The sequence below is a fragment of the Notolepis coatsorum genome (genome assembly GCF_963971535.1).
Source record: "Notolepis coatsorum genome assembly, chromosome: 4".
Taxonomy (NCBI): domain Eukaryota; kingdom Metazoa; phylum Chordata; class Actinopteri; order Aulopiformes; family Paralepididae; genus Notolepis; species Notolepis coatsorum.
Window position 1 is genome coordinate 184,070,255 of NC_140168.1, and position 21,311 is coordinate 184,091,565.

The window sequence follows — 21,311 nt, forward strand, 5'->3', positions numbered from 1 at the left end:
TGTTGTCTCAAAATGCTAAAAATAACACCCACCTCACTGACAGTTGAGTTACTACGCAGCCATACTTTGGTAACGTCCCGGGCCCTCCCCATTAGCTTGTTCATAACCTCCTCAACTTGTTCAGTTCCAGTACAGTTATTTTTCTTTCTGAGATACGTCCTCATGAGTTCCTCCCACTCAAAAACAGAACACTTATCCGTGCTGTCCCCTCTAAAATAGGGTGGGGCATTTGCATCTGAACGTAACACAAGGTTCATTTTGGATGCATCAATCACAGTATTCCCACATTGGTCAGGTTGGAACGTCTGTTGGGGATTTTGAGAAGCTAATACAGGTGAAATCCCCGTGATTGTGTTCTGCATTAACGTCATCCTAATAGCTTCCCCTATTTCTGACCCAATGGATCTTATCAAATTGGCCATTTGACTGGGGGATGTTTCAACACTAGTGTTGTTGATTTCACCAGGTGAGGGAACAACCGGAGTGAAAAGTAACGATTGGGCATTTCCCTCTAAGTGACCCTCTACACTCCTCCTTTCAGGACTAGAGGAACCTGAGCCACCTTGACTCCCCGGAGTAGACTGCATAACCGGTGTGTAATCGAGAACCCCTCTCCCTCTCCCCACATTCAAGTCCCTTGTAGGAGTGTTTCCTTCGTTCAAAGTCATTTTCAATATCAAATGGTACTTTTACCGTTTTACTCTTCAGTGTGTTTTGGGTAACACACTCGAAATCAATAAACTTGATTAGAGACTATCTTTTTCAAAGGATTCAGTGCTCTCCAGCCTCCTCAGGAACAGACCTCAGGACCAGGCGGCGAATGCAGCTTCCCCGTGACTAGGTCGCGCCAGCAGCATCCACGCGTCTAGGCCGCCCCTGAAGCCTCCACGTCTCTCCAGCTACACCGGTGGTCGGCCTCTGCTGACCAGTTGATCCGGTTGTCTCGGCACCAGTTGTAGCGTGATGAATTCTGCGTTGTGTCTGGTGTGAGGTGGACGTAGACACTCAGACAATGGTACCCAGTTGGTGGTTGTTTATTTGGCAATCCTGTTAATCAAAACAGCACGTACACAACACATGGCGGCGTTAGCGACCGTCATCAAAGTGCACTCCACCTCTTGCTCTCGTCCTCAACAAACACAAAGAGAGCGCGCGCGCGCACATTTAAAACAGCGCGCCGTCTACAGTCACGACCATTAGATACATTTAGCTCAGTGCAAGTTAGCTTCAGCAAAAACATACAAAACAATATGAAATAAAAGACAGTGTGTAAGCATTAATTAAACCAAAATACAAAACCAACGGTTCATACCTGTTAATCAAAACAGCACGTACACAACACATGGCGGCGTTAGCGACCGTCATCAAAGTGCAGTCCACCTGATATTACCAAACAGAATACTGAGTTAGTACACGAACGTACTATGGCTGTTTTACCCAGGGCGAATTAATGTCATTACACAACAGGGTATTTCAGTACCAAAACCAAAACCTAAATCAGTTTTACAATTTATACAAAGCAGTTAAATCCAATATTAGATAAACGGAAGCGCATACCTCTTGCTCTCGTCCTCAACAAACATAAAGAGAGCGAGCACTTCCGTCAGCGTGTGTCTCGTCAACAAACCGGCGAAACCATTTTATACATTAGTTGAACGTATTTACAATACAACAGATATTCAATGGAAAGATATCCTATCTTCTCTAAACCCATTATAAAAGACCCAAAAGGGATTTCGTTTGGAGAATTGGTAACTCAATGTGAGGAAATTAATATGAAGTAATAATCAAGACACCCCTCCATAACACTAAAGTGGGCTCGGTCCACTTTGTTCCACTTTGTTCCTTCAAAGTAAGAGTGTTTCCGTTTTGACCTACTTATTTAAGATAAAGTATAACAGTTTCTGTCCATGATTCTAGCATAACAACTTCACTCTGCTACACTAACAGTGTGGTTACGGTTAGTTAAGGTAACAGTGTGGTTACGGTTAGTTTAAGGTAACAGTGTGGTTACGGTTAGTTTAAGGTAACAGTGTGGTTAGGGTTAGTTTAAGGTAACAGTGTGGTTACGGTTAGTTAAGGTAACAGTGTGGTTACGGTTAGTTTAATGTAACAGTGTGGTTACGGTTAGTTTAAGGTAACTGTGGTTACGGTTAGTTTAAGGTAACAGTGTGGTTACGGTTAGTTTAAGGTAGTTTAAGGTAACAGTGTGGTTACGGTTAGTTTAAGGTAACAGTGTGGTTACGGTTAGTTTAAGGTAACAGTGTGGTTACAGTTAGTTTAAGGTAACAGTGTGGTTTATGTTTAGTTTAAGGTAACAGTGTGGTTAAGGTTAGGGTTATGTTTAGTTTAAGGTAACAGTGTGGTGCAGGTTAGGTTTATGTTTAGTTTAAGGTTAGGGTTAGTTTAAGGTAACAGTGTGGTTAAGGTTAGGGTTATGTTTAGTTTAAGGTAACAGTGTGGTTAAGGTTAGGGTTAGTTTAAGGTAACAGTGTGGTTAAGGTTAGAGTTCTCAAAATAACATCTGTAGACGATGCCTAGAGTACTATAATAACATAATTGCTGAGAATAAAGATGATCCTCAAAAGCTCTGGAAATCTTTAAAACAATTGGGGTACAGTAATAAACTCAAAACAAGAACTCTCAACATGAACTCCGAAGGTACCCTTACCTCTGACAAATCCCTGGTTGCAGGTATTTTTTATATATTCTTTTACAACCATTGCTAGCACCTTGGTAAACAAACTACTCTGGACGGTATGGTGAAGATCATGTTGAGTTTTTACAAAAGATTAGGAGTCTGGATGGATGATTTAATTTGAATGAAGTTTCGGAGGAGGTGGTGCTGTTGAAGCTCAGGGCCCTTAAACCTTCCAAAGCTACAGGTATTGATAACATCCCGAGCAGGTTCATACGAGATGCAGCCCAATTGATTTCACCTTCATTACCCATATAATCAATCTGTCTATCAAAGAAGGTCACATTCCCCGTGATTTCAAACAAGCCAGGTTAATCCCCTACACAAAAAAGGAAGTAAACTGGAACCTGGAAATTATCGCCTGGTCTCAATTCTCTCTTCCATATCTAAAATAATGGAAAGAGTCATTTTCGAACAAATTTACAGTTATCTCGCATCCCATGAGCTCCTGCTAATAAAATTATGGTTGGCGATGTAGCTGTTTCCTCGAAGGAGGAGATTACATACCTTGGTTGCATACTGGACAGCAAACTCTCTGGAGAGAGCATGGCCCTAAAGGTAATTTCTAAAGTTAATAAAAAAAAAAAAAAAAAGTGTTTACCTAGACTTTCCTCCTTCATACACAAAAGGGCCTTGGTAACTTTGGCAAATGCGCTCATTCAATGTCATTTTGATTATGCCTGCTCCTCCTGGTTCACAGCCATCACCATGAAAGTTAAAAACAGCTGCAGACTTCCCAAAACAAATTAGTAAGGGTGATCCTGAGCCTACACCATGGGCGGAGTTTATGGGGGTGCAGGGGGTGCATTGGCCGGGGGTGAAATTGCTTTTTTTTTTTTTTTTTTTTTATAAATCAAGATTATTTTTATTTTAATAAAATTATAATAATTGTGAGAAACAAATCTGAATTCTATTATGTTTTGTTTTACAATACATTCATTTTATAGTAGTAATCATGTCACATTATAAGGCGAACCTTCTGTAGTGTGGCAGTGAAAGGGTTAACGCGCGGCCAAGCACCACCATTCGCAGCAGCAGCAGCAGAATGCCCCGCGCGATAGTACATTGTAACGCTTGTACAAAGCCACTTATTCTGAGATGATAATTAATGTATCTGGATAACCAATGCACGGATTTTGTCGAGGCAGGTAGCGTTATTTCGGGAAAATTGATATCTATAGTCTGGTATATTTTTCGTCCACGAAAAATGGAGGCTGTAATAATTATTATTGCTCGAGAGTCTCTATGAATAATAATAATTAGAGCCTCCATTTTTCATGGACGAAAAATATACCAGACTATAGATCAATTTCCCCGAAATAATGCTACATGCCCAACAGAATCCGTTCATTGGTTATCCAGATACAGATGAATTAGCATCTTAGAATAACAAATAAAAAAAAGACAAACGCAACATCTTTTTCTTTTCTTTTTTCCAGCGCGACCAGCACATCTTTCGTTGGATTGGCATGTCTAATAATGCTGTTATTAGAAAATGTGAACTTTTGTTTGTACAGCCTTTGACAACCTACTGTATGCATACGTGTGCGCGGCTGTGCGCTTGGCAGAGTGTTGCACAGTATTTTGTTATTTTTGTATGTCATGTTTGGTACAGTAAAGTGGTCTAGTGGAGCAGCAATATACTTGTTGTGGTCTTTTTATTTTAGTATTTCCTTCTTTATCTTTGTCACTTTGTCAATGATTAAGAGTAAGTCAGTTAAAAATGATCCCCCGTAGTGCTGTGTGTGTGAGTGTGTGTGTGTGCTGCTGTACTACCTAAATAAAATAAAAAATTAGGGGTTAGGGCATTGTAAAAACGCTAAAATAATAAAATAAAGGTCAAAAAAATCGCTCGCTGCGCGTGCGCGCGGGTATCTAACGCCAAGCAGTCGCACCCCCTGGCGTCAAGTTCAAACTCTGCCTATGGCCTACACCCCAGAACCCACCTCCTCCCCTCTCACTTGCTCAGCCTCAGGTGGCTCAGGGTGGAGGAGAGGGTTTCTCAAATGAAACTGTGTATGGTCCACAGGATTTTTAAACGGGAGGCTCCATGCTATCTCACTGACTATTTTTGTAAAGTCAGTGATGTACACGGCTACTCCACCAGAGGAAGCTCCACCAACATCGTACCCTTCAAATTTTTATCTTTAATGGGCAAATTTTATGGAGCAGACTACCTGAAAGTATAAAGATTGCTTGCTTCCAGGTTTACCTTCAAGGCCTCCTTAAAAAAATTGCTACAAAACGGTTCTTAACACATTCCCGCCCGACAACGTATATATCCGTGTTTCGAATCCATGCTTAAAGGACCAACCACGGATATCTCCGTGGCAAGGTTGTTTTGGCTTTTATTCCATTTTAATAACCCATTCAAGGTTGCCGAGCTGCACTGCAGATGTACCCTACTCTTTGAATTCGAAAAAGTGCATTACCGGCCTCTTAGGGGCACTGTATCGATAATGCAGTGGTCCCTGTGGCAGAAGTTGTCTTTTTTTTCTGGATTTCCAATGTAGTTTTCTACTCGCCTGAAGCGATCCCTATAGCCTGTTGCACGGAATACGTTTTGGATCGCGGATTTCACTATGCAGTAAGGGAATATATCATCAGCCAATGGACATATCGATCTACCAGATGGCGATCGATAACTGGGAAATGGTGTGGGGGATCCAACCGGCTCATGGTAAGATCTTTTTCACGTAAATTACATGCTGATCAGAGCTTGTTATGATACTCAACCAGCCGATCAGCGTATGTAGCTACTGAGACGAACACGGTTATTGGTAATCAATAATCAGAAACGACATCCCCCGCCCCCTCCCCCCCTTCATGCATTCATGCTTGAGGATCGTACCGATCATATGTAGTTTGAGTTTTAACTGTAGCTTCTGTATAACCGAAATGCCATTGGATTTAACGTTAGTAGCTATTAGCCCTTTATCCAGCCTTCCAGGAAATATACTAGACCAAATCCTGTATAACGCTTATATTCACGGCGCTATAAAATGAGAACGTATTGATGAAAAAATTATTTCTTTAAGCCATTTTGAAGGGACGGTTTATGGTCTCAATGGCCAATGAGAATGGACAGATAGCAATACTATAAAGTATAGATTTAGCTCTACAAACAGCCCCACGGACTGTGCAAGTCTGTTTACATATGCTGGCAGTCTACAGTGATTTTAGACGTATCCAAATGGCCGCCAATGTGTTAATCCTCTGTAGGGTCATTGATATTTGGTGAGGTCTCTATTGATGTGAAATATTGCTTTTGTATTGTATCTTGTTTTACGTTCCCTGTGCACACACACGCGCACATATGCACACTTACATTAATTTCACTTCAGACCACAATGGAAAAGAGCTCTAGGGCTTTATTGTGTATTTATCCTTTTGATCAATATTCTTTCTATTGTATTGCACAATCCTTGTTTTATTGCTTCAATAAAGACATCAATCAAGGCTATGGTTAGTTTAAGGTAACAGTGTGGTTAGGGACAATCAGAAAGGTGTGTCTCAGTAGTCTTGAGGTAAAGGCACTTGCCTCCCATCCTGCAAGGGCACGCAAACGTTTTCTGAAAATGTTAAACGCTTACGTTTTTTGAATGTTATTATGTACTTATTTGTAATATGTACATGTCCGATAAAATACGTACATATACTACTTATGGCTATAACATAATGTACAATATGTACCTTTTTCCCCTAGTGATCGATTAGTACTTTATTTACATATTTGAAGCGAGATGGGGCTGCAGTTTGTGATCTAAGTCCAGTAGTGACAGGATTGTCTGTGTCGTCCTCTCTCTTTCCTAGTGGTCGATTAGTACTTTATTTACATATCTTTTGTGAGATGGGGGCTGCAGTTATAGATGTGTAGTGACAGGAGTGTCTGTGTCATCCTCTCTCTCCCCTCTCTTTCCAGCGACAGCACTCAGGATAGCTATTCTGACTCGGACTCTCTCGGCTCCTCCATGGGACGCAAGCAGTTCCAGACGGGAGCGGAGACCTTCCACCGCCGGATCTCCCGGGAGGAGCAGCTACTGTTGATCAGCCAGTTCCACGAGCTCCCAGCGTCCTCCTCCACCCCGTCGTCCTCCGCCACCAGTAGCCTCAGGGACTTGACCCCGCCTCCCCTGCCCGCCGCCACCCCGTCGGGCCCGCCCTCCACCTCCCCCTCCCCGGCCCTGGAGCACCACACGTTCGCGCACAAGGGCTCGCCCGACCTCACCCGCATCCTACCGGAGTCCCACAGCATGCCCTTCCCCCAGGGCCACGGCCCCCACCTGGCCGGCAAGGGCACGTACAACGGCGTCCTGGAGAAGTCCTACAGCTTCGGCCAGCTGCCCGTGGGCAAGGCGGCTGGCGGCGTGGCGGGCGTGGGGCGCAACCCGTCGCTCACCTCCCTGGACTCGGAGGGTCGGAGCGTGGGCAAGGAGCACAAGCTTCAGAAGACCCCCTCCCAGGACTCCAGCGACAACGGGGAGAAAAGCAAACGCTCCTCCTCGAAGATTAAGAGCCTGTTCAAAAAGAAGAATAAATAAGATGCACCTCGCGGAGAGGGGGAGAGAGAGAGAGGCGGAGGGAGAGAGACGGAGGGGGGGAGGAATGACGGAGAGAGTCGTTTTATGCTAATGCTAAAAATAATAATAATAATAACTGACGTCATCAGAAGCTAAAACGCTTTCTTCTTCATTTTCTCTTCGTTTTTTTGTTTGTTTTTGTTTTCTTTTTTGGGGTCAGAGATGGAATGTAGCTCAGTCTGGGTGCCTCGAAAACCCCTCAGATTGGTAGCCTTATTTTTCGATAATGCCTTTTTATTTAGCTCACTCATAGCCTCACAGTTAAGCCTTCAAGGTTCGAGGAAAGGTCAACGAAAAAAGGTCAAAGGGTCAAGGGTCATGTCGGTCGTCACGTCAGATGGCCGCAAAGCACATGGCTCGCTCACTTGTCTCCTCTTGTTATTTTTTTTTTGTTTTAGTTTGAACCAAAAAGCCACACTATGTAAGTGTCTAAAGGTGCAATTCGTAAGTTCACACACTAGAACACACGATGTGTCTCTGCAAACAAAAGACGAGTCATATGTCGTATTTCTTTTTACTGTTGTACTGTACAAGATACTGTAAAACAAGCGTTCCCTGCTCTCACATTGAATCCATATTTCTAGTAGTGATACATAAATATAAACAGCACATGAAAAGTGTCACAGGTTAAAAAAAGATATATATATATATATAACTTTGAACAATTGAACCCTCTCACCGAAGAACCATATAAGTCCATTGTGAGATTCTTTAGACAGCCAGTTGTGAAGGGAGTGTGAATGTGATATAAACATCACAAGAAGCTACTCGACCTCCACTGTCTTTAAACTATGAGCGAACACGACACTCCCGACTTACCATCTTTAGATGATACAGTTTGAAAACATCGCTCCTCTGAAAACGTAAAAAGACGGACTTATACGGCTCTTCGTCTCAGGTACTCAATTATATCCTGTTTACGATTTTGGTTAAACGCGTGTCTAAAGACGCGTCGACCCCTCCCTCGGATTACGGATTGCATCTTTTTCGTCGTTGTTTCAATCATGGGCTTTTTATTATTATATTTTTTTTAATTTCTTTCTTGCTTTAAGTGAGCTCCAGTTTACGGAGGCACCTGAGCTCGTGTACTTGACTCATTTCCTTTTATTTTTTTTGAGAGAAAAAAAAAATACTGCTAAAGTTTGTTGCACTACTGCTTTCCCGGTGTTTGGGAAAGAGTTTCCCGGTGTTTGGGGAAGAGCCGCTGCTTGCGGAGTACATATTAAATAAAGATGTAGAGATCAGAGGGACGCATGGGCGGTGGGGGAACCGGAGGCGGAGCACATGACATCAGAGCCAAAAAGTTATTTGATGTGTCTCCAGTGCCCCTCCCTATGAGTCCCTCAATTATATATATACTTTGTTTTTACATAATTATTATGTTCTTATAGATGTTTTAAAAAAATGTAAAAAAAAATAGATTTTTATTGGTGGGGGTTCATAAGGAGAGATTTTTACTGAACGTTAAAAACGAATTATGCAGATTTTAACCCATATCATTCTGTTCCCCCTGTGTTGTACCCCTGGTCCCCTCCCCCCCAGTGTGACGACATATATTTAACGGTCCTCTACTACCTGATAGACTCTGTCCTCTTGCGTGAACCTCGGGTATCTTTTTTACCACGGTCGTGACTAGCCGCGAATCAGTCTCACGTCAAAGTGACGTCAAAGACGAAAACCTAGCGTGGAGTGTGTGTAAGTGGGCGGGTTACACTATGAGGTGTGAATTCACACCCGCGTCCCGTTCACGCTCTGCCATCGGCACACTTGCAGAGGTGCGACGTTCGTATCGGCCATATCAGATTATGTAAACTCGACGTCATGGCCTGTTTCATTGGGTGAAACATTCAAACAATATTTCCCGCACCGCACAGGTGACAGAAAAGGCGGTGAGGGTTTTCAAAAAGTGGTGCTGCCGGACTCGCGCAGAATAACTAGTGTTCTTTTGAAAACACGTCTCCCAAAACGTTAAGTGTAAATCGGGTGCAGTTTTTTACACACTTGTGTTCTTTTGAAAATCGCAACTGATTTGCGAAGATGTGAAGCATGAGGGCAGAATCAGAAGTGCCACGTCTGTGAACCGCCACCGGGGTCCGCCAGACAGTCAGTGTGTGAGTGAGTGAGTGAGTGAGTGAGTTGGTGATATTTATATTAAACGGGGAGCGTGTTGCTGCCGCCGAGCGCGAGACTCAACGCGAATGGCGCTCTTCATGCGCTCCCACGCCACGCCCGTTTCTCACGCCGTCAAATCGAATGACATATTATAATAGAGGATAAAAGATTGATATCATTTTAGCGTTTCGAATGCACGGAGCGTTTGATTTTGAGCGCACAGAGCCACGAGGCCGCTGCATGTCGGCTGATGTTTTGCTGCAAACTTACAGCCTGCTTTGGAAAAATTTAGGACTCCACTGGTGCTCAACGTCGGAGGCTTCGAATAAAAATAATAACTGGTGGAGAGTATTAGCCTGCTAACACTATTACTACTACAGTAAATGTTGTAGATTAGAGTGAGAAACGTTAGACAACCTACATCAAGCTACGTGTAGCGTACATCAAACTACGTGTAGCCAACATCAAACTACATGTAGCGTACATCAAACTACATGTAGTGTACATCAAACTACGTGTAGCCAACATCATACTACATGTAGCCAACATCAAACTACATGTAGCGTACATCAAACTATGTGTAGCCAACATCATACTACATGTAGCCAACATCAAACTACATGTAGCGTACATCAAACTATGTGTAGCCAACATCATACTACATGTAGCCAACATCATACTACGTGTAGCCAACATCAAACTACATGTAGCCAACATCATACTACATGTAGCCAACATCAAACTACATGTAGCCAACATCAAACTACATGTAGCCAACATCATACTACATGTAGCCAACATCAAACTACATGTAGCCAACATCATACTACATGTAGCCAACATCATACTACATGCAGCCAACATCCAACTACGTGTAGCCAACATCAAACTACATGTAGCGTACATCAAACTACATGTAGCCAACATCATACTACATGTAGCCAACATCAAACTACATGTAGCGTACATCAAACTACATGTAGCATAGATCAAACTAAATGTAGCGTACATCAAACTATGTGTAGCCTACTACTCCAAATTACAATTTAAACATGCTTATAAATGGATATATGAATAATGCCCTATAATAATAATAATAATAATAATAATAATAATAATAATGAAATAGGTCTTATTGTTGTTATTGCGAACCACCATTAGCTAAAGTAAGTGTGTGTGTTTATTTGTCTTTTCACAAAGTAATGTTTTGCTGGACCTGTAGTGTAGGGAACCGGCCTGGAAGAGTGAACGTCCCTCACTCACTCACTCACTCACTCACTCACTCACTCACTCACTCACTCACTCACTCACTCACTCACTCACTCACTCACTCACATACTCACTCACTCACTGACTCCATCCTGTCCCATTTGATTGGCCACCAGATCAATGATCCCTCTGGTGGCCAAAAACGGTATTTCTATGTTCACTTGTGAACGGTTGGGGTAATAGTAGTTAGTAGTTATGAAATTGGGTAAATTAAATTGCCATGTTTCTTTACTTCAAGTACAAAAATATATCCCAAAAATAAATGTCTTCGGTGTGTAGTAGCAACCCCAAACAAAATATTTGCTCAAAAAACTTTTTTTCACCTAAAAAGAATAGAGGGCCGGGCAAATGAAGAACAAAATGAAGAGCCTTAACATGTTACTGCTAATCGTTTATAACGAATGAATTGGACAGTGGGTGACAAGTAGCTCCAAGTAACCTTGATGTAACTCCACAAAGATGAAGAGCATGAATTATACCGGCTATAAATACAGGTTTAACCTGTTAATCTGTAAGCCGTATTTCGCCTAAAGGTACATGCCTAAGTAAATGGAAGATTGCTCCACTTCTGCAAGGACAATTTGCATGTTCTTGGTATCTAGGAACATCTAGGGACCTGGGGGTATGTAATTCCAGTGTCAGAAATATTGTGTCTGTTACTAGGCTTGATAAAATTGTGATGAAACAAAGGAGAATATAAATTATGATTTATGTTTTTTGCATCTTTGATCAAAAATGTATACGGGTAGGAGAAAATGCTCACTGAGCTCATTCACCACCTTATTGAGATCATGTGTACAAAAAATCTAAGCAAATGAACCACGGGAAGATGATTAATCAGAAGGATTTGTAGATACAGTAATTAATGATAATCGATTTAAATTATAAATTCATATTTGACCTTGAACTTGACCTTATTATGGCCAAATCATACATCCATGGATAGGGAAAATGCTCCTCTTTCCAATGGCAGGGTTGGATCTGGATTTAGTCATTTCCTTGCGGTTTTTATGACAATTAGCATTTTCCGATAAATTTGTATTTCCGATAAATCGTATAAAACATCGGTAAAAATGAAAATATACACTTTAACTACTGTTTTTGATAGGGTTATGGTCTTTACTCTTGGCTACAAAAAAAATATATTTAAAAACATTGACCTCTTAACATCCAAGGGCCCACATGTGGACGCTTCTTTGCCGACCTCTAGTGGCTCGGGTGTGCATTTCTTTTAATACAATATATAGATAGAATTAAAGCCCTATTTGTTGCCTGTCGATTGCCCTTTCAGGTGACGAAATCCGCTCAGCGGTTCTCGAGTTACATGCCGATATGTGAGGCGTGCCCCAAAGTACGCAAAAGTACACATTACCACCCCCGACTCCCGGGGCTCTAGCTCCGTCAATCATTTGGCTATCGCGAAAATCTGCACAGGGTTGTAGCCAATTAGTGTGGCTTTCCAATGATACCCCATGATATGATAATTGGGGATCTAATACGGTCTCTATTGATCGATTTATGATAAAGAAAAGAAAAGTCCCCTATAGGGGGACCTTAAGGCTTAACAATAAAGGAGGCAAACCTGGATGCTCACATTTAACTCATAATGTCTCATAATCAACTCACTTTAGATCAACATTAACCCAAGCAAGCTTTATGAAACAAAACAGCCGCGTTGAACGTTAACGTTAAGTCAGTCGACGTCAGACGGATTCCATCTATAGCCACGACCTTTCGCTCCTACCTAATAACCCATTTCCCCATCTAATAAACTTGTATCCATACCTCACCTAGAAACGGCCTAGAACCTCAAAACCCTCGTCGTCTTTTCTCGATCCTCCGATCGCAACCTGCCGCTTCGAAGTTTGTCCCGAGGAGGGAAGGGGTGCGGTCGCGTTCGGAGGATCGCAGAAAAGTCGACGGGGCTCGAGACGTGGTCGATTACCGCTCGCCATTCCCTTAAATGAACCCTTAAAGCTATAGTCTGTGCAATACGCCCCCCCCCCCCCCCCCCCCCCTCAATGCCTTTATGTAACCTGTCCCTCACCTCTGGGCCTTTAGGCCGAGCGCTCTGTTTCAAGGGCTCTCGCTTCGCACTGTGATTACCACCGCCCTCTTCACTTCATCCTGGACGCACATGGTCACCTCGCCGACTCCCGCTCCACGCGACGGGTCCGACGATGGCGGCTGCGTGGCGGTCGTTTCAGCGAAGCGTCTCTGGGTGTGACGAGAACGAGGTGACATAAAACGACGAGGAGGTTTCTGGAGGTTGCCGTATTTTTATTTAATTTGTTGTTGTTGTTGTTGAGGAAGGTCATGTACAAAACGGCACAGGACGACGCAAGACGGTGGGGAGGATTCGCAAAGACGAGAAGAGGAACTGAACTGTTTACGTGACGTTAGGAACTTTTTGGAAAAAAACAAAAACAAACACAAAAAAAAACATTTGGTGTGTGAATATTTGTATACCGTAGAATAATTAATAAAAAAAAATGGAGGCATAACAACGTTTTGTTTTACGAGTCGTACCTTTTTTAATGTTTCGTACGGGTCCGTCCCCGCTAGGTGCCAGGTTGCCTGAGAGCCTCTCCGCTCTGACCCATTTTCTGTGCAGCCAAACCCCCCACACTGATGACTCGCTTCCCTGCAGGGTGTGGGAAACAGCCGCTACGACCCTCTGTTTGGAAATCCACAGTCTCTTCAGGAGGAGGGAGAGAGGAGAGAGAGAGACAGAGCCGGGAAGTCGAGGTGTGCGTGTGCGGGGGGTGTCGGAAGAAAAAAAAATCATTTTGACACCCCATTTGTCTTGGAGAGTAGGGGAAAAGTGATACGCAGAAGAAAAGCATGCATGATTGCTTTATCAATATAAAGCGCATGTGATGAAACTTGGGTTGATGGTTCATCAATTCGGCACACGGCGAGAGAGAGGAGCGGGGGACGTCTGCCGGTGATGAATGTGCTGTTTGGATGCCACGGTACACAGCGGCAAATCCCAGTCCTGCACAGACACACACACACACACACACACACACACTCAACCACAAGCCTACCTCGTTGGCTCGCCCCCCCAAACACATGCAGTTCCCAGAGATGACCACATGGTGTCAGTAATGTATCAGAGGAATCCTGTGATGTCAGCCACTCCCAGATATGCAGTGGTAGGCGACGTCAAGTTCATGCAAGTGAACAGGGGAGGGGTGGCCCGGGTGGGGAATAGAAATCTACAGCCTGCGATAAGGAGTAATGACGTATTGCATTGGCAACGTACAATGTGTACTGTATTACAAATAAGTACATATTACATTACATGTTCAAGCGATGTAAACTGTTGACAGAAGATTTAATATCTCGTGGCATGAAAGAGAATCTGGCACGGCTCTTCCACCACGGTTGTCATCAATCGTCTCCTTGATTAGTGCAAAGCGCTAACGTTTGCAAAAAAAACAATTAGGCTGATTGACACATACAAAATGTAGGCATCGCTACAGGAATATGCAAGTCCTTTACATTATTAGACGTGGCCATTATGTACCCATTGTACTTTTTATTTGATCATGTGTTGAAAGGTAGAACGTGTGGCTGCCAGCCAGCCCTGGAAGGCACTGTGAGCATGGGGCACATGGAAATCACATGAATCCATCATGCAGCCAAGCCACCCTTTACTCACGCTGCTCAGAGCTTCATATCATCTCATGCTTCATTTGTCTGAATCTCAGGCACCCGCTGACCGCTTTAATCAAACGAGCATAATTCATGAACACAATGTACAATCGTGGAAATACATATCGCGTTAGTGTTGTACAACTGTTGGAATTTGCTTGATTGATATGTGCAGTCAGGTGACTCATCTTGTCAAGTGGCAAAAAGTACAAACATGTACTTTCACGTTGGGAAGTATGAAGTGCCCTGATATTTGAGTCATTCAAACATTTCAGTGGTTCAGAAGACCTTGAGTGGTTCAGATTAGCGAGATTCCACAGGACCTCTTTCAAGTGTCATTCCTCAGGTAAGTAATGTCAGTCATTATTAATGTGCACTTCTAAGCAAATTCCATCACTGGAGTGTAAGAACTCTCGCTTCACTTAATCCCACATTCAGCAGTTTACATCCTCATTCCATCCTCTTCCCTTCCTCTCTTCCTCTCCTCTGCATCCTCTCTTCCTAACTCTCTTCCTCTCTCCATCCTCTCCTTATCTCCTCTTAACAGCACCCTCTTCTCTTCGCCGCCCTATAGGCGCAGGTTAAGGACCCATTGTGGATATTTATGACACAGGACGGGAACTCTGGCCCCTCTAATTGGTCCCTGTATGATGCTAATGCCCAGTAGTGGTGTAGTGACAGTAAAGAGTAGTGGTAAACAGTAGTGGTGTAATGGTAAACAGTAGTGATGTAGTGGTAAACAGTAGTGGTAAACAGTAGTGGTGTAGTGGTAAACAGTAGTGATGTAATGGTAAACAGTAGTGGTAAACTAGTGGTGTAGTGGTAAACAGTAGTGGTGTAGTGGTAAACTAGTGGTGTAGTGGTAAACAGTAGTGCTGTAATGGTAAACAGTAGTGGTGTAATGGTAAACTAGTGGTGTAGTGGTAAACAGTAGTGGTGTAATGGTAAACAGTAGTGGTGTAGTGGTAAACAGTAGTGGTGTAATGGTAAACAGTAATGGTGTAGTGGTAAACAGTACAGGTGTAATGGTAAACAGTAGTGGTGTAGTGGTAAACAGTAGTGGTGTAATGGTAAACAGTAGTAGTGTAGTGGTAAACAGTAGTGGTGTAGTGGTAAACAGTAGTGGTGTAGTGGTAAACAGTAGTGGTGTAGTGGTAAACAGTAGTGGTGTAGTGGTAAACAGTAGTGGTAAACAGTAGTGGTGTAGTGGTAAACAGTAGTGGTAAACAGTAGTGGTGTAGTGGTAAACAGTAGTGGTGTAGTGGTAAACAGTAGTGGTGTAATGGTAAACAGTAGTGGTGTAGTGGTAAACAGTAGTGGTGTAGTGGTAAACAGTAGTGGTGTAGTGGTAAACAGTAGTGGTGTAATGGTAAACAGTAGTGGTAAACAGTAGTGGTGTAATGGTAAACAGTAGTGGTGTAATGGTAAACAGTAGTGATGTAGTGGTAAACAGTAGTGGTGTAGTGGTAAACAGTAGTGGTGTAATGGTAAACAGTAGTGGTAAACAGTAGTGGTGTAATGGTAAACAGTAGTGGTGTAATGGTAAACAGTAGTGGTAAACAGTAGTGGTGTAATGGTAAACAGTAGTGGTGTAGTGGTAAACAGTAGTGGTGTAGTGGTAAACAGTAGTGGTGTAATGGTAAACAGTAGTGGTGTAATGGTAAACAGTAGTGGTGTAGTGGTAAACAGTAGTGGTGTAATGGTAAACAGTAGTGGTGTAGTGGTAAACAGTAGTGGTGTAATGGTAAACAGTAGTGGTGTAGTGGTAAACAGTAGTGGTGTAATGGTAAACAGTAGTGGTGTAATGGTAAACAGTAGTGGTGTAATGGTAAACAGTAGTGGTGTAGTGGTAAACAGTAGTGGTGTAATGGTAAACAGTAGTGGTGTAGTGGTAAACAGTAGTGGTGTAGTGGTAAACAGTAGTGGTAAACAGTAGTGGTGTAATGGTAAACAGTAGTGGTGTAATGTAGGGATGCTCGATATTGGCTTTTTTACCGATACCGATATTCCGATATTGTCCAACTCTTAATTTCCGATACCGATATCAACCGATATCAACCGATACCGATATATGCAGGGTTTCCCACCCCAAAAACGGAATAATTTCAGGTAACTAATCATTTCACTGGATATATATATAACAAATATTGTTATTGTTTTTTTCTTTTTTTAAACCGATACCGATATTTTCCGATATCACATTTTACTGCCGATATCGGCCGATAATATCGGTCGGCCGATAATATCGGACATCCCTAGTGTAATGGTAAACAGTAGTGGTGTAGTGGTAAACAGTAGTGGTGTAATGGTAAACAGTAGTGGTGTAGTGGTAAACAGTACAGGTGTAGTGGTAAACAGTAGTGGTGTAATGGTAAACAGTAGTGGTGTAGTGGTAAACAGTAGTGGTGTAATGGTAAACAGTAGTGGTGTAATGGTAAACAGTAATGGTGTAGTGGTAAACAGTACAGGTGTAGTGGTAAACAGTAGTGTTGTAATGGTAAACAGTAGTGGTGTAGTGGTAAACAGTAGTGGTGTAGTGGTAAACAGTAGTGGTGTAGTGGTAAACAGTAGTGGTGTAGTGGTAAACAGTAGTGGTGTAATGGTAAACAGTAGTGGTAAACAGTAGTGGTGTAATGGTAAACAGTAGTGGTGTAGTGGTAAACAGTAGTGGTGTAGTGGTAAACAGTAGTGGTGTAATGGTAAACAGTAGTGGTGTAATGGTAAACAGTAGTGGTGTAGTGGTAAACAGTAGTGGTGTAGTGGTAAACAGTAGTGGTGTAATGGTAAACAGTAGTGGTGTAATGGTAAACAGTAGTGGTGTAGTGGTAAACAGTAGTGGTGTAATGGTAAACAGTAGTGGTGTAGTGGTAAACAGTAGTGGTGTAATGGTAAACAGTAGTGGTGTAGTGGTAAACCGTAGTGGTGTAATGGTAAACAGTAGTGGTGTAATGGTAAACAGTAGTGGTGTAATGGTAAACAGTAGTGGTGTAGTGGTAAACAGTAGTGGTGTAATGGTAAACAATAGTGGTGTAGTGGTAAACAGTAGTGGTGTAATGGTAAACAGTAGTGGTGTAGTGGTAAACAGTAGTGGTGTAGTGGTAAACAGTAGTGGTGTAATGGTAAACAGTATTGGTGTAATGGTAAACAGTAGTGGTGTAGTGGTAAACAGTAGTGGTGTAATGGTAAACAGTAGTGGTGTAGTGGTAAACAGTAGTGGTGTAATGGTAAACAGTAGTGGTGTAGTGGTAAACAGTAGTGGTGTAATGGTAAACAGTAGTGGTGTAATGGTAAACAGTAATGGTGTAGTGGTAAACAGTACAGGTGTAGTGGTAAACAGTAGTGTTGTAATGGTAAACAGTAGTGGTGTAGTGGTAAACAGTAGTGGTGTAGTGGTAAACAGTAGTGGTGTAATGGTAAACAGTAGTGGTAAACAGTAGTGGTGTAGTGGTAAACAGTAGTGGTGTAGTGGTAAACAGTAGTGGTGTAGTGGTAAACAGTAGTGGTGTAGTGGTAAACAGTAGTGGTGTAATGGTAAACAGTAGTGGTAAACAGTAGTGGTGTAGTGGTAAACAGTAGTGGTGTAATGGTAAACAGTAGTGGTAAACAGTAGTGGTGTAATGGTAAACAGTAATGGTAAACAGTAGTGGTGTAGTGGTAAACAGTAGTGGTGTAGTGGTAAACAGTAGTGGTGTAGTGGTAAACAGTAATGGTGTAGTGGTAAACAGTAGTGGTGTAGTGGTAAACAGTAGTGGTAAACAGTAGTGGTGTAGTGGTAAACAGTAGTGGTGTAGTGGTAAACAGTAGTGCTGTAATGGTAAACAGTAGTGGTGTAATGGTAAACAGTAGTGGTGTAATGGTAAACAGTAGTGGTGTAGTGGTAAACAGTAGTGGTGTAATGGTAAACAGTAGTGGTGTAGTTGTAAACAGTAGTGGTGTAATGGTAAACAGTAGTGTTGTAGTGGTAAACAGTAGTGGTGTAGTGGTAAATAGTAGTGGTGTAATGGTAAACAGTAGTGGTGTAATGGTAAACAGTAGTGGTGTAGTGGTAAACAGTAGTGGTGTAATGGTAAACAGTAGTGGTAAACAGTAGTGGTGTAATGGTAAACAGTAGTGGTGTAGTGGTAAACAGTAGTGGTGTAGTGGTAAACAGTAATGGTGTAGTGGTAAACAGTAGTGGTGTAGTGGTAAACAGTAGTGGTGTAATGGTAAACAGTAGTGGTAAACAGTAGTGGTGTAATGGTAAACAGTAATGGTAAACAGTAGTGGTGTAGTGGTAAACGGTAGTGGTGTAGTGGTAAACAGTAGTGGTGTAGTGGTAAACAGTAATGGTGTAGTGGTAAACAGTAGTGGTGTAGTGGTAAACAGTAGTGGTAAACAGTAGTGGTAAACAGTAGTGGTGTAGTGGTAAACAGTAGTGCTGTAATGGTAAACAGTAGTGGTGTAATGGTAAACAGTAGTGGTGTAATGGTAAACAGTAGTGGTGTAATGGTAAACAGTAGTGGTGTAGTGGTAAACAGTAGTGGTGTAATGGTAAACAGTAGTGGTGTAATGGTAAACAGTAGTGGTGTAATGGTAAACAGTAGTGGTGTAGTGGTAAACAGTAGTGGTGTAGTGGTAAATAGTAGTGGTGTAATGGTAAACAGTAGTGGTGTAATGGTAAACAGTAGTGGTGTAGTGGTAAACAGTAGTGGTGTAATGGTAAACAGTAGTGGTGTAGTGGTAAACAGTAGTGGTAAACAGTAGTGGTGTAATGGTAAACAGTAGTGGTGTAGTGGTAAACAGTAGTGGTGTAGTGGTAAACAGTAGTGGTGTAGTGGTAAACAGTAGTGCTGTAATGGTAAACAGTAGTGGTGTAATGGTAAACAGTAGTGGTGTAATTGTCGCGGGTGGGGGTATAGGGGTATCTGTATGGGGTGTGTATATACCTGCGGGAGCCAAAGAGGAGGACGTGTCCCGGGATGGTCTGGAAGAGGACCTAAAGGCATACCTGGCTGATGGACAAGGCAAGTGAATATCAGCTGATGATGATATGTGAAGTACCGTCACTGTACTGCACCATGCTGTCCCTGTTGTTTTGTGTAGACGGAGTGGAGTCCAGGAGGTCCTGACGGGAGCGGAGAGAGCCATCTTGGGAGGATGGTGATTTTGTGCAGACGACAGCTACAGCAGGCGAGTGCAGGACCACCAGGGGGGGGTAGCGTATGTAAACGGTATACAGGCTACACATGTGTGCCCTCTTATTCTTACGCAGCTGGGGAGCGTCGTTGGAGGGAGCGCGAGGTGATTGGCTGGCTGGCGAGACGGGGGCGGTGCCCGGAAGTGCTGGCGCTACTGAAAGGAGAATCAATGACGGACAGTGGCAGAACGAAAATGGGAGTCGAGAGGACGGTAGCAGAGGACGCAGGGCTGCGAGGACACACAGCTCTTTTTGTGTTTTTACCTTTCCTCCAGTGGAACCAGTTCATAGCGGCGACTGCGGTGTTTCCTCCAGAGTGGAAACGAGTGGAGCTTCAGACCGGAGGGACATTATCGCCACACCGGGCGCCGTGAGTAAAGAACGCAAAGACAGTAGAATACGTGCCTAAACAAACGAACTATTTTCCCGAGTGGTAAATGAAGACATAGACGAACGGTGACTGCATTTGAATTAGGAATATTATTAGTGGCGTGAAGCTGAAGATTATCGGAACGGCATACAGTAAAGCCAGTAATACTGTCGAAGACTGGAACCTAGTATTGTGGATTCTCCATCCTCTGTGAACTACCTTTTCTCTCTTTTCTAAATCATATGGAGGATATCTAATCCATTGTGCATTGTGACGAACCCGTGAACGGGGGGAACCTTGCTCTTACAGACCGAACAGTTTTTAGCCCGAAGCCGAGAGGGGCTACGGGAGCGGAAGGAGGTGGCGTCCTTCCGGCCCTCAGCTTCGGGCCCCGGTTATCATTAACCTTTTTTTGTATTGTTTGTAACTCAGCGCTTCCACTGCCCCAGACCTAGGTTAGGATATGGGAGGAGTATTCTAGGCCTGGTCACAACCCCTAGCGGTGAACAACACCCACTATCCTATCCAAACCCCCTTAATTTACCGTGTGAACACTTAGTGTGTATTTATCTACCTATATTCTCCCTAAATCATTTGCCGTGGCTCCCCGAGGGATAGTGTGATATCGATGCTTATTTCAGGCTGTTTGCAGTGAACCGTGTGGTATAGTGTGATTCTAAGTTGACGTTTTGATAGTCATAGACCCGTGTGCAGGGCAGACTCTTTTTCCTTCACGTGTGTAGTGTCTCAGGGGCGGGGATAGGTGACGTGGGTGGGAGTAACAGTCTGGGGGTGGGTTTACGGGGCATGGAGCACTTCCTCCTTTTAAACTACCTTAGGCTTAAGAGGCGTGGGTCTTTTAAATAGGCTAACCGACCAGTTATTTATATCAAAATATAACCTTGTATTAAACTATCTATTTTTATGCAATAAAAGCTTTCTTACTGTTTCTCGGCGCATTCTCCCGTGTCTTTTTGTGGTCCTGGGGAAATTCATGGTGGTAGGTCAGCTGGCCCCTTTGGATGCTTCCCGTGGGGGTCAGGTGACATATTTTGGTGTAGTCTGTAGGATTTCCCCATAGTCCACAGCAAACATGGTCGATGAGAATGTTAGAGAAGCGGGGATGCGAGCAGTCATGATGCCCTGGTACTTGGGGTCGCATTGGGTCCCTAAGTTTAGTGGAGAACCGGGGACCACTAAATATAGTCAATGGCTAACCCAGGTCGAGGCCTTTTTGCGACCACAGACATTGCCCTCCCCACAGGGAATAGATTTCCTGTTTAGCTCCCTTGATGGCCCTGCACATAGAGAAGCCATGCTCCTCTCAGCCACTATTAAAGCTTCCCCTAAGGAAGTAATCAGGGCGTTAACCCTAAAGTACGGAGACCATAGGTCTCCTGATACCCTTCAGGACATTTTCTTTTTGTTGTAGGCAGGCGGAGAAGG

General features: G+C 43.2%; 1 protein-coding gene across 1 annotated transcript in view; it reads left to right on the top strand.

Moving 5' to 3' along the window:
- Nucleotides 1-13,152, top strand: part of stim2b (stromal interaction molecule 2b) — a 214,068-nt gene extending 200,916 nt beyond the window's left edge. Inside the window, exon 12 of the mRNA XM_084313677.1 lies at nucleotides 6,621-13,152. Within this exon, the coding sequence (XP_084169803.1) occupies nucleotides 6,621-7,239 (619 nt within the window). The 3' untranslated portion in view covers nucleotides 7,240-13,152. The remainder of the gene's footprint in view (nucleotides 1-6,620) is intronic.
- The last annotated feature ends 8,159 nt before the right edge of the window (nucleotides 13,153-21,311 follow it).